Source organism: Delphinapterus leucas, chromosome 15, assembly GCF_059928025.1.
Source record: "Delphinapterus leucas isolate spDelLeu-1000000601 "Yukka" chromosome 15, BTC_Dleu_Yukka2, whole genome shotgun sequence".
NCBI lineage: Eukaryota > Metazoa > Chordata > Mammalia > Artiodactyla > Monodontidae > Delphinapterus > Delphinapterus leucas.
The window spans coordinates 64,457,724-64,469,388 of record NC_143143.1 but is presented as its reverse complement, the minus strand read 5'-3'; the positions used below and the strand labels follow the sequence as shown (position 1 = coordinate 64,469,388).

The following is an 11,665-nucleotide window of genomic DNA, read 5'->3' as shown; positions in this document are numbered from 1 at the left end:
GTTAGCACTTTTATGAATTCATCAGTTTTCCATTAGAGTTCTGAAAATGCTTATTCATTCAGTTCAGCAGTATAGTCAGTTACCAGAAATCTGTACTTGTCAGAGTCTTTTGCATGAATTCCTTGAAGATGAAACCCGTTTTTTTTTTTTTTTTTTTTTGCGGTACGCGGGCCTCTCACTGTTGCGGCCTCTCCCGTTGCGGAGCACAGGCTCCGGACGCACAGGCTCAGCAGCCATGGCTCACGGGCCCAGCCGCTCCACGGCATGTGGGATCTTCCCGGACCGGGTCACGAACCCGTGTCCCCTGCATCAGCAGGCGGACTCTCAACCACTGCACCACCAGGGAAGCCCTGAAACCCTTTTATAGGAACATTTTTGCAAAAGCATCACAGTATACCCAGAACTGTCTCTAAATGACAAAAGACTTAAAAATGACCACGGTTAAAGATTTGATGAAAGTTCATAATAATGCAGTTGACAAGGAAAGTTAGTTATTTCTGAGATATACATTTTAAAGTAATAACTAGAATTATGACTTATAACATTATACCAGAACATATAAGATTCTTAGAAATTTCATGTAGTGTCTGAAACATTTATATTAACATATTTCCATACAAATAACCCAAAGAAAGTTTAGTATTAGTTGTTTTTTGTTTCTTTTTTTATACTGCAGGTTCTTATTAGTCATCAATTTTATACACATAAATGTATACACGTTAATCCCAATTGCCCAATTCAGCTCTTCTGCCTATTTTTTGATTGGGTTGTTTGTTTATTTGTTATTGAGTTGTATGAGTTTTTGTATTTTGGAAATTAATCCTTTGTCAGTCACATTGTTTGCAAATACTTTCTCCCATTCTGTATGTTGTCTTTTGTTTACAGTTTCCTTTGCTGTGCAAAAGGTTTTAAATTTAATTTGGTTCCATTCGTTTATTTTTACTTCCGTTACTCTAGGAGATGAATCTGAAAAGATATTGCTGCGATTTATGTCAAAGAATGTTCTAATTTGACAGATTTAGAAATCAATGTATAGGGAGGGCTCAAAGGCTTAGGGTCCCAGTTTCATGATTCTGGTATATGTCCCTTAGTTTTGCTTCTGTATTCTTTGAATTGCTTGGTGATGAGTGCTTTAAGATCTCAGGAAAAAAAAATATTCTTTGCAGATTTAATGAAAACCCTATTTTAACATTGTCTGAAGATGTCTAAGTTGACTTGATAAATTGTGATATTTGCATTCTGATGCAAGGATGGGTCACCTCTGTAATTTCTGTATAATATTGTACTTTTATTTTCCTTTTTTTTTTTTTTTTTTTTAGAGTTTTTATTTGGCTGCTACCTTAAAATAGAAGCCCTAAAAATGCCAGCTTGTTTGGACTTAGAAGATGACCTGGATAAATGATAAAAATTAAGAAAGACATTTTGGTGAGTGAAACCTTATGTGAGAGTGAGTATGGCTCAGCTTAATTCCAAGCAGTGGAATGACACTACCAAAGTTACATTGCAAAAATTCTCTAAGTTTGAGTGTCTTCTGTTTCTCTGGGATTAAGACCTTGATCTCTTTTTTTTTTTTTTTTTTCTTTTCTCTCTCAGGGAGTCCATAGACCTCCCAAGAGGCACATCATAAGACTTAAATGTGTTTTAAATACCTGGTCTTCTCCAGCACTACACCAAACCCAGTGTAGTTTACTGGGGCCTAGTGTTCTATCAGTCAATCTTGTGAGTCATGATTTAATTAGAAATTGAAAACTGATGGCCTGTGGGCCATATGCAGCTGTGGTGAGTTTCATTTGGCCCATAGAGTATTTTCCAGAAATATAAATCAATTTTAAAATTTGGAGATTTTACTAAATATATGGATTTTAATCTATTCTTAAAATTCAGAATGTTAGTCCTGGGCCTGTATAAACACCTTCTGTCCCTCCAGAAAGGAAGTAATAAAGTGGAACAGAGTAGCAGCTGCTGAGCATAGATGGGTATGCAAGTTTCCTATTGCCCAAACCATTCATACAGTATGTGCAAATGCATTTAATGTTCAGTGTTCTTCTCTTATTTACTTTATGTGCCTGACCCCTGTAGGTATATGAATTTGTGATTTCTGAGGTGCATAAAGCATCTTGTCTTTTTGTTCAAATGGCAGATAATCTGAATAGTCTGTGACAATCTTTTAACCATTATTCACATAGGAATCTGAATATATATAAATATACATATAAAATATATATTTAAATTGGAAAAGACTGGTGTAAGTAATTAAATATATGTGATATATATAAATTTATATATTTATATATGTTCAAATATGTTTATTTTTAAAACATACTGTGATTTGGAAGATGTTCATAGATAAGCTTCTTAGCATTCCTGATGTCTGGCAGAGTTTTACCATGGAGCAGTACTATGTTTCTGGTATGCTTGCTTTTTCCCTTTTTTTTTTTTTTTGGCCACACCACATGGCATGTGGGATCTTCCCCCACCAGGGATTGAACCCGTGCCCCCTGCATTGAAAGCGTGGAGTCTTAACCACTGGACCTCCAGGGAAGTCCTCTTTTTCCTTTTTTTTTTTTTAAAAACAACTATTATGATCAATTTCAAATATTTATAATTTATAGTACAAATAAAAATATAATGAACACCTGTATACTCATCACCTATAATTAGCCATTATTAACATTTTGTTATATTTGATTAATCTGTTTTTTCCTCATTTTTTTCAAGAGTAAATTGCAGACATCATGACATTTTACCTCAGAATGCTTCCGTATGCATCTCTTGGGACTTCCCTGGCAGTCCAGTTGTTAAGACTCTGTGCTTGCAGGGGGCATGGGTTTGATCCCTGATCAGGGAACTGAGATCCCTCGTGCCATGTGATGTGGCCAAAAAAATAAATAAATGCTTCAGTATGCATGTCTTAAGAGACAATAAGAATATTGTGGGCTTCCCTGGTGGCGCAATGGTTGAGAGTCCGCCTGCCGATGCAGGGGACACGGGTTCGTGCCCCGGTCCGGGAAGATCCCACATGCTGCGGAGCAGCTGGGCCCGTGAGCCATGGCTGCTGAGCCTGCGCGTCCGGATCCTGTGCTCTGCAACGGGAGAGGCCACAACAGTGAGAGGCCAGTGTACCGCAAAAAAAAAAAAAAAGAACATTGTCCAAAATAACCACAGCACCATTATTATCACACCTAACAAAATTAGTAATAATTCCCTAATTATCCTAAAAATGTGGTTTTCATCTGTTTTTTTTCAAACCAAGATCCAATAAAGTACTGTACATTGCATTTGGTATTTAAAAAAAATATTTATTTATTTGGCTGCATTGGGTCTTAGTTGAGGCAGGCAGGCTCTTCGTTGTGGCATGGGCTTCTCTCTAGTTGTGGCACGTGGGCTCCAGAGCACGTGGGCTCAGTTGTTGCAGCACACACGTGCTCTCTAGCTATGGTGTGCGGGCTCTAGAGCGCACAGCCTTAGTTGCCCTGCAGCATGTGGAATCTTAGTTCCCTGACCAGGGATCGAACCCGCATCCCCTGCATTGGAAGGTGGATTCTTTGACCACTGAACTACCAGAGAAGTCCCCATTGCACTTGATTTTTAAAGCTCTTAAGTCTCTTTTAATGTAGAAGAGTTCTACCCACACTTTTTTTCCCCTGTGACCACTGACTTATTGAAGAGGCCAAGCCAATTGTGCTGTAGAAATCCTACACTCTAGATTTCTCTAATTATTTCCTCATGGTGTTCTTTAACTTGTTCCTCTGTCTCCTGTTAAAAACTTGTTAGATTCAGGTTAAACATTTTGGCAGGAATATTTCATAGGTAATGCTGTGCACTTAATATTGTACATAATTTCTGGTTGTTTCTCTGTTAATGATGCTGAGGTGGATCATTGCATTCAAGTGGTAGAAGTCAAGTCTTTCCGTTGTGAAGTTACAGTTTTCCCTTTGCCAAGCAGCAGATATCTGGGATGATACTTTGACATCGTGTAACTATCCAGAACTCTGTCAAATTTTCACATAGTGTTTTTTCCTTACTGATGATCCTTGCCTGAATTATTTTATTAGGGATTGCAAAACTGGGGGTTTTCTAATGACGCCATCTTTTTATATTTAAGTTGGCATTCTTCCATAAAAAAAGCTTTCCTTTATCAACTGGAGCTCTTTGGCTCCTGAAATGATTTCATTTGGAAATCTTTTTCATTCTACCTTGGACAAGTAGAATAAATAATATGCTTGCTTTTAAAATTTCTCCTAAATATCATATTTGTTTTTAGATTCTTTATAAAAGATCAAAATAGCCCCAATAAGAAGTTAAATCAGGACTTCCCTGGTGGCGCAGTGGTTGGGAGTCCGCCTGCCAATGCAGGGGACGCGGGTTCGAGCCCTGGTCGGGGAAGATCCCACATGCCGCGGAGCAGCTAAGCCCATGTACCACAACTACTGAGCCTGTGCTCTGGAACCCGCGAGCCGCAGCTGCTGAAGCTCACGTGCCTAGAGCCCGTGCTCCGCCACAGGAGAAGCCACCGCAATGAGAAGCCCGCGCACGGCAACGGGGAGTGGACCTCGCTCGCCGCAACTGGAGAAAGCCCGTGCGCAGCAACCAAGACCCAATGCAGCCAAAAATAAATAAAAATAAATAAAATTAAAAAAAAAAAAAAGAAGTTAAATCAGTAGGTAATCTGAAAATTATGTGGGTGAGCAAGATAACTGGTGGTTAATTTTAGCAAACACAAAGAAATAGCGCATGCTCATGATAGATGACCATAAATAAGCAAATGAGTCTCTTGAGCTAGTCAGCTATACACTTGGAGAGAATTTTCACTGAACTACATTTTCACTCAAAGATTACTCCATTATTTTGATAATAAATCCTTAGATTTTAAGTGGGCATTAATCTCAAAGAATATGTTATCTGGAAGAAGTTTCATTTTCTTTTAATTTTTATAAATTTATTTATTTTTGGCTGCATTGGGTCTTCGTTGCTGCACGCGGGCTTTCTCTAGTTGCAGTGAGCAGGGGCTACTCTTCATTGCAGTGCATGGGCTTCTCATTGCAGTGGCTTCTCTTGTTGCGGAGAACGGGCTCTAGGGTGCGTGGGCTTCAGTAGTTGTGGCTTGCGGGCTCTAGAGCACAAACTCGGTAGTTGTGGCGCACGGGCTTAGTTGCTCCGCACGGGCTTAATTGCTCTGCATGGGCTTAGTTGCTCCACGGCATGTGGGATCTTCCCGGACCAGGGCTCGAACCCATGTCCCCTGCATTGGCAGGTGGATTCTTAACCATTGCGCCACCAGGGAAGCCCGGAAGAAGTTTCTTTAAAAAATTTTTTTTGTAGGGAAGGCCAGTAATTTTTTTCATAGACTGACTTTCTATTTCTTGTTTTTTTTTAAGCACCTGTATAATGCCCATAGTACTGTTAAACTGGTAATTCCTAAATTTAAATTAGCTGACTTCTTGTCTACCAGTTGAGGGTTTTCCAAATCTGAATACACAGCCTTCGTGGCATGACCAACAACCTCTTCAGAAGACCATCAAAGTGCAGGTTTTTTAGTTGGTTTTCTCCTTTCCAGTTAAAGATTCTTTTGGAAAACGTGTCTTAAATTTTAAATTCCCGTCTTGCAGTTGTTTCAACTTTGAAACAGCTGTTAAATAGCTACAGTTTTTCAGGCATTTTCAGCAATCAGACTTCTTTCTGCTGGGCAGCAGGGTTTTTTTGTTTTTGTTTTAGGCATGCGGGATCTTAGTTCCCCGACCAGGGATTGAACCTGTGCCCCCTGCAGTGGAAGCGCAGAGCACTAACCACTGTACCGCCAGGGAATTTCCAAGCAGCAGCTTTTAAGCCCTAAAAATCTTTTTTAGTTTTGTTTATTTACCTCTGAAGTTCTTTAATATCTGTAAAATGTAGATGGCAGTTGACTAATGGCAATGGTATTTATAAAGGATTTTCTAAAAGTTGTTTTTTCTTTATTTTTTTAAAGCTACTTTCCTTTTTTTTAAATTGAATTGTATACTTTATTTTTTTAAATTAATTTATTTATTTTGGCTGTTTTGGGTCTTTGTTGCTGCACGCAGGCTTTCTCTAGTTGCAGCGAGCAGGGGCTACCCTTCGTTGCAGTGCGGGGGCTTCTCATTGTGGTTGCTTCTCTTGTTGCACAGCATGGGCTCTAGGCGCGTGGGCTTCAGTAGTTGTGGCACACAGGCTTAGTTGCTCCACGGCATGTGGGATCTTCCCGGACCAGGGCTCGAACCCGTGTCCCCTGCATTGGCAGGCGGGTTCTTAACCACTGTGCCACCAGGGAAGTCCTGAATGCTGTTTTTTCTTTTTTTTTTTTTTTTTTTTTTACATCTTTATTGGAGTATAATTGCTTTACAATGGTGTGTTAGTTTCTGCTTTATAACAAAGTGAATCAGTTATACATATACATATGTTCCCATATCTCTTCCCTCTTGCATGCTATTTTTTCTTAGCCATCCAAATTACACTGTTCCTTTGTAACACCAGTGGTACTAGAAAAGGTTATAATTGCGAGACTATAAGACACTCTCTGCTCAAATGTAAAAGTTTTTTTTCCATTTTTATTTACAACAGAGGAATTTTCCCCCTTAAAATTGCTTAGGTTTGGTTTTTGAAAAGCCTTTGCTCTTGGAGTTTAGTGATTATTTTAAAAAGAAAAGTTAAACAGTCTTAAAAAGTTGATACTTTTTTTCTATTTATGCAAGTAGTATAACCATATTACAGCATATTTAGCTTTGCATTTTCCTAATGACTCATAGCGTTTTTGGAAAATAGGAAAAGAAAATTTACCAACAATCTTACCAACCTAGCACAATCACTATTTGCGTTTTAGTGGGTTTATTTTCAGTCCTTTTTTTATTATCCATCTTTTTAAAAAAATAGCTTTAATTATGCTTTATATAGGGAATTTTTTTAAATTAGAAGATATGTGTGAGGTTCTTATGTTTCTATACCATTCTTGCTTAACACAAATGCTGAAAATTAATGTTCATTCATTCACTTTTGGGTTAAGAATGTGATCATCAATCCCAAAGATAATGGAGGAAATGGCCACATGGTGTGGTCTTTAATATTTGTACTCTTTGGTAGGCAACATAACTGAAAATGGCAGAAAATGTGACTTCCCTAGACCTAAAAGTTAAAAAGTAATTTAGTTCTGTCCTAGACATAGTTCTTTGCCTCTGTAAATATGTGTTAACCACTTATTTTCCTTTTGCAAAAGTATTTTTAAATTTTTGTGTCTTTGTTTTGTTTCTGAATCATTATTTTCAGCTATGCGACTATTAATAACCCTTTAAAAGTTGTTTTAAATGGTCCTTATGAAAGACTTTAGGATTTTAGGTAGTCCTGCAGATGCTCTTAGTTAGGTCAAGTTGTCCTTTGGTGGTTAAAGTGGAGGGCTTTAGAAACCTTGGCTGCTGTGAAGCTTTTGTTAGGACAGGAGTAAGGGGAGTCTTGGCGTCAACCCCAGTCTTGCTCTGTGGGAGTCAACCAAAGGCTAATATGAATTAATTCTCAGAAAATACCTATTTTATTTTCTTGTGATCTTTCGTTCCCTTCTACCCATATTCTAGGCTGACAAATAAAAGGAATTTTATTTAAAACTGGTATGTTTTTATTTCTAGTATCTTTAAGAACTATTATAGAATATCTTAATTAAACTGGCGTATCCACTCTGTAATTTCTTAATTTTTATAGTACTTCCTTATTATTTGGCAAATAAATTATAGTTTTCATAGAACTATAATTATACATTGTTGACTGTATAATTATGCATTGTAATGCTTTTTGTATCTTCTGTTTTCAAAGGTTTTTTTATTGTCCACTTGGCATATGCTTCTGGAATAATATTCACCATGGTTTTGGATGACCTTCCAAACTTAGAAGACATCTATACTTCCTTGTGTTCATCAACAGTGGAGGACTCAGAGATGGATTTTGACTCTGGACTAGAAGATGATGACTCAAAAAGTGATAGTATTTTGGAGGATTCCACAATCTTTGTGGCCTTCAAAGGAAATATAGATGATAAAGACTTCAAATGGAAATTGGACACAATATTGGAGAATGTGCCCAATTTGTTACACATGGGTAATTTGCTTTATTTTTCCTTCTTGTTACTCTTTTTGAATTGTCATTCTATGGTTATCTCGAGTTTTACAAATACAGCTGTGGTTGTAGTTAGGTTGAAAGGCTGATTTTAATTGCAGAGTTGGAATTTTAGGATTTTTTTTTAATAGAAATGCTGTTGTATTTTTTTAAGTACATGGAGTAACTGAACATAATAAAGCATTACTTAGCATAGTAATCCTTAAATTATCTGTTCTAATGGATAGGAGTAATTCTATCTAATTTTAGCTCTCTGGTCTTTAGTCTCCTTACCTATAAAATGAAGAAGTAAGACTGGATCTTCGGGGTGACTTAAAACTTACAAAAATCTTTTACTCCATGGTTCTACTTAAAATGAACCTGAAATTTGTTCTTTTAAATTTTAGGTCAGAGGTTAACCGATAGCCTGCTGTATCCATGTGCAGCCATGTGTTATGGTCCACTTTAATTTTTGGGTTGTGTTTTTTTTAATGTTTGAATTTCATTGCCACTGCTTTAAAAAATGAGGTATTTTACATTAAAATTCAGATTTTAGGGGCTTCCCTGGTGGCGCAGTGGTTGGGAGTCCGCCTGCCGATGCAGGGGACGCGGGTTCATGCCCCGGTCTGGGAGGATCCCGCGTGCTGTGGAGCGGCTGGGCCCTTGGGCCGTGGCTGCTGGGCCTGCGCTTCCAGAGCCTGTGCTCTGCAACGGGAGAGGCCACAGCAGTGAGAGGCCCGCGTACTGCCAAAATAAATAAATAAATAAATTCATATTTTAGATTTGTCTTTAAACAGGAAAGGTCAGATAACATTGAGCTCTCCTATCCCAGGTGGTGCTGAGTAGCAGCTGCCACTGAAGGCAGGCCCTCCCCTCACGACAGTCCCATCTGTCCTCTTCACACATTTAGATAACCTGTAGTGGTCTTGTGGGAAGTTGTGCTTGTCAGCTTTGGTTTAGATGTTCTCCATATTTTCTGGGTAGCACAATTATTTAATTCCTTCAGACATAGTACAAAGCCTAGATTTTATCCTTTTATCACAGATCTTGACTTGATTAAGTGCTAACCAACTTTTTTAGGTTTTGGGGTCTTATTCATTAGAATTGATGTCAGGAGGAGAGCTGTCTTTTTTTTCAAGGGTCCTTTTTTTGCTATGTTATATAAGACTTCTCTGTAGTTCTGGATTATTTAACATAGTATTAGAGACTTTTATGGTGAAAGTTGTAATTATCACCATAATCATGTCATAATATATCATATCTTAAGGGCTAGCTGCACCTGAAATTGTTCATTGCTCTTTTTTAAAAAAATATTTATTTATTTATTTGGCTGTGTTGGGTCTTAGTTGCGGCACGTGGGATCTTCGTTGCGGCATGTGGAATCTTTCGTTGTGGCACACGGACTCTTCATTGCAGCACGTGGGCTTCTCTCTAGTTTTGGCCTTGGGCTCTAGAGCTCGCAGGCTCAGTAGTTGCGGCACTCAGGCTGTCTAGTTGTGGGGCGCAGGCTCCAGATCGCACGGGCTCAGTAGTTGCAGTGTGCGGGCTTAGTTGCCCCACGGCATTTGGGATCTTAGTGATCAAACCTGTGTCCCCTGCATTGGAAGGCGGATTCTTAACCACTGGACCACCAGGGAAGTCCTGCTCATTGCTCTTAATTATCCACCTTTTTTTCTTGTTTTTAAATTGCTGGATTAGTTTATTAATGGCTTTTAAATAAATTAGCAAACTCAGACTTAACGGTTATCAGTTATAGTCTTGATCCAAAAAGTATTTTAAGTCAGATGTTCTCAAATATGATGGAAGTTAAAATTTTTGATAAAATATAATTGTTATAGTTAAAGATTTTTCTGCAGGCTTATCACAAGTAGATAATGTCATAAGCAAATTTAATGTTTGTCTAGACCACATAAGTATAAGATTGCAGTACTGTTTAGATTGGGAAGAAGCCCTGAAGCATCTATACTCTGTGGTACCAGGATCTCAAGCTCCCTACCTTTTGCTGTTTGGATGCATAAATATCATGGAAAGAAAATTGACCTGAAAAGCAGATCTGGATTCTTATGCCATGATGCTGCTAGGTAGCCACTGGATTCTGGGCAAATCTCTTAGACTTTCTGGGCTTCAGTTTCCTCACCTATAAAATAGACTTGAACTAAATATTGCATAATCCTTCCTAAATCTCTGTGATTGTATTAACCTTCTGCTATTAGCAAATGGTCTCTTTTTTCCACATGAGAACAAGTGGACTCCCTGTCTGGATAAATGTATAACGTATAATGATTTTGGAGGTGGCAGTGGCTTTAGGCAACATGTAGGCACTTTCCTGTATCCATATATATTTCTTATTTTGAGAATAGATATTCCTGTATGACCATTTTCTCAATACTGGAATGTATAATTGAATGGAGGATATAAGAGATTTAATGTAGCTGAGTTTATAACAAAAGAGAAAATTATTTTGTCTGGGGTTGTTGGGGAAAAAATGTTTTTTTATTATCTAACTGGACCTGGGATTTGCATTCCATCTGTGAAATATAATTACAGACAACATTACCTCCTCAATTAGTTTAACTTTTGCATCTTAATTTTAAAACATGTTCTAAAGTTTGCATTGACTTTTCAGATTTGCTGAAATGTAATGTTTTTATATCCTAACTGAAATGTAGTTGTCAAATTTATGTTGCTTTTCTCCTCAGTTTGGTATGCTTCAGTAGAAATTGTTTAAAGTAGAAAAAGATTAAAAATGAGACACATAAAGAATCAAGATTTAAGCCTTCCTTAAATTGAAGCATTTATAGGATATTGGAAGAAATGTTTGCTCCCTCCCTCTATGAATATCTTTCACAGAGAGGCCCAGTGAAAATTTAAATATGAGTATTAAAATTTCAATTGTTTCGTTTGAAGAAGTAAAATTGCTTAACATTTTATAAGTGAATCTACTATTTTCCTTTTTAGTGCTCTTTCTTTAAACAAGTTTAGTGAATTGTAGCTACAGATTCCCTAATATCTTACAATTGGCCTATCTGCCAGTTAAATTTTTATAAAATTTCACTTGAAATTTGAAACTTAAATATTCTTAGCTTCTCAGTTCACATACATTGAACTGAGTCCAGAAGTAGACCGTATTCTATTAATTTAAACTTATCTCTACCTTCTCTCTTATGTTCCTTACTCCATCTTACTGCTTTCCATTTATTTAGTGCCTATGGTGTGTCAGATCCTATGCTAGATTTTTGGCATATTATTATCTCATTTAACACAATCTCATGAAGTAGTTTTTTCATGGTTTTAGAGACGAGAAAAGTAAGTTTCAGAAATGTGAAATAACTTGTTCATGGTCACCCAGGTGCTAAGTGGTACAGCTGGGATTAAATTTAAAGTCTGGGCTTCCCTGGTGGTGCAGTGGTTAAGAATCTGCCTGCCAATGCAGGGGACACAGGTTCGAGCCCTGGTCCAGGAAGATCCCACATGCCGCGGAGCAACTAAGCCTGTGTGCCACAACTACTGAGCTTGCACTCTAGAGCCCGCGAGCCACAACTACTGAAGCTCGTGTGCCTAGAGCCCATGCTCC

The 11,665-nt window shown here is 37.8% G+C and overlaps 1 protein-coding gene across 18 annotated transcripts in view; it reads left to right on the top strand.

Annotated features, from left to right (window-relative positions):
- The window catches only part of NCOA6 (nuclear receptor coactivator 6), a 98,065-nt gene that overhangs the window by 37,693 nt on the left and 48,707 nt on the right, over positions 1 to 11,665 (top strand). For 16 of the 18 annotated variants that reach the window (XM_089896767.1, XM_089896766.1, XM_089896763.1 and 13 more), the window contains 2 exons: positions 1,320 to 1,425; positions 7,813 to 8,094. In XM_089896767.1, the coding sequence (XP_089752893.1) occupies positions 7,860 to 8,094 (235 nt within the window). In that variant the 5' untranslated portion in view covers positions 1,320 to 1,425; positions 7,813 to 7,859. The remainder of the gene's footprint in view (positions 1 to 1,319; positions 1,426 to 7,812; positions 8,095 to 11,665) is intronic. The other 2 variants (XM_089896765.1, XM_089896757.1) reach the window with 1 other exon arrangement.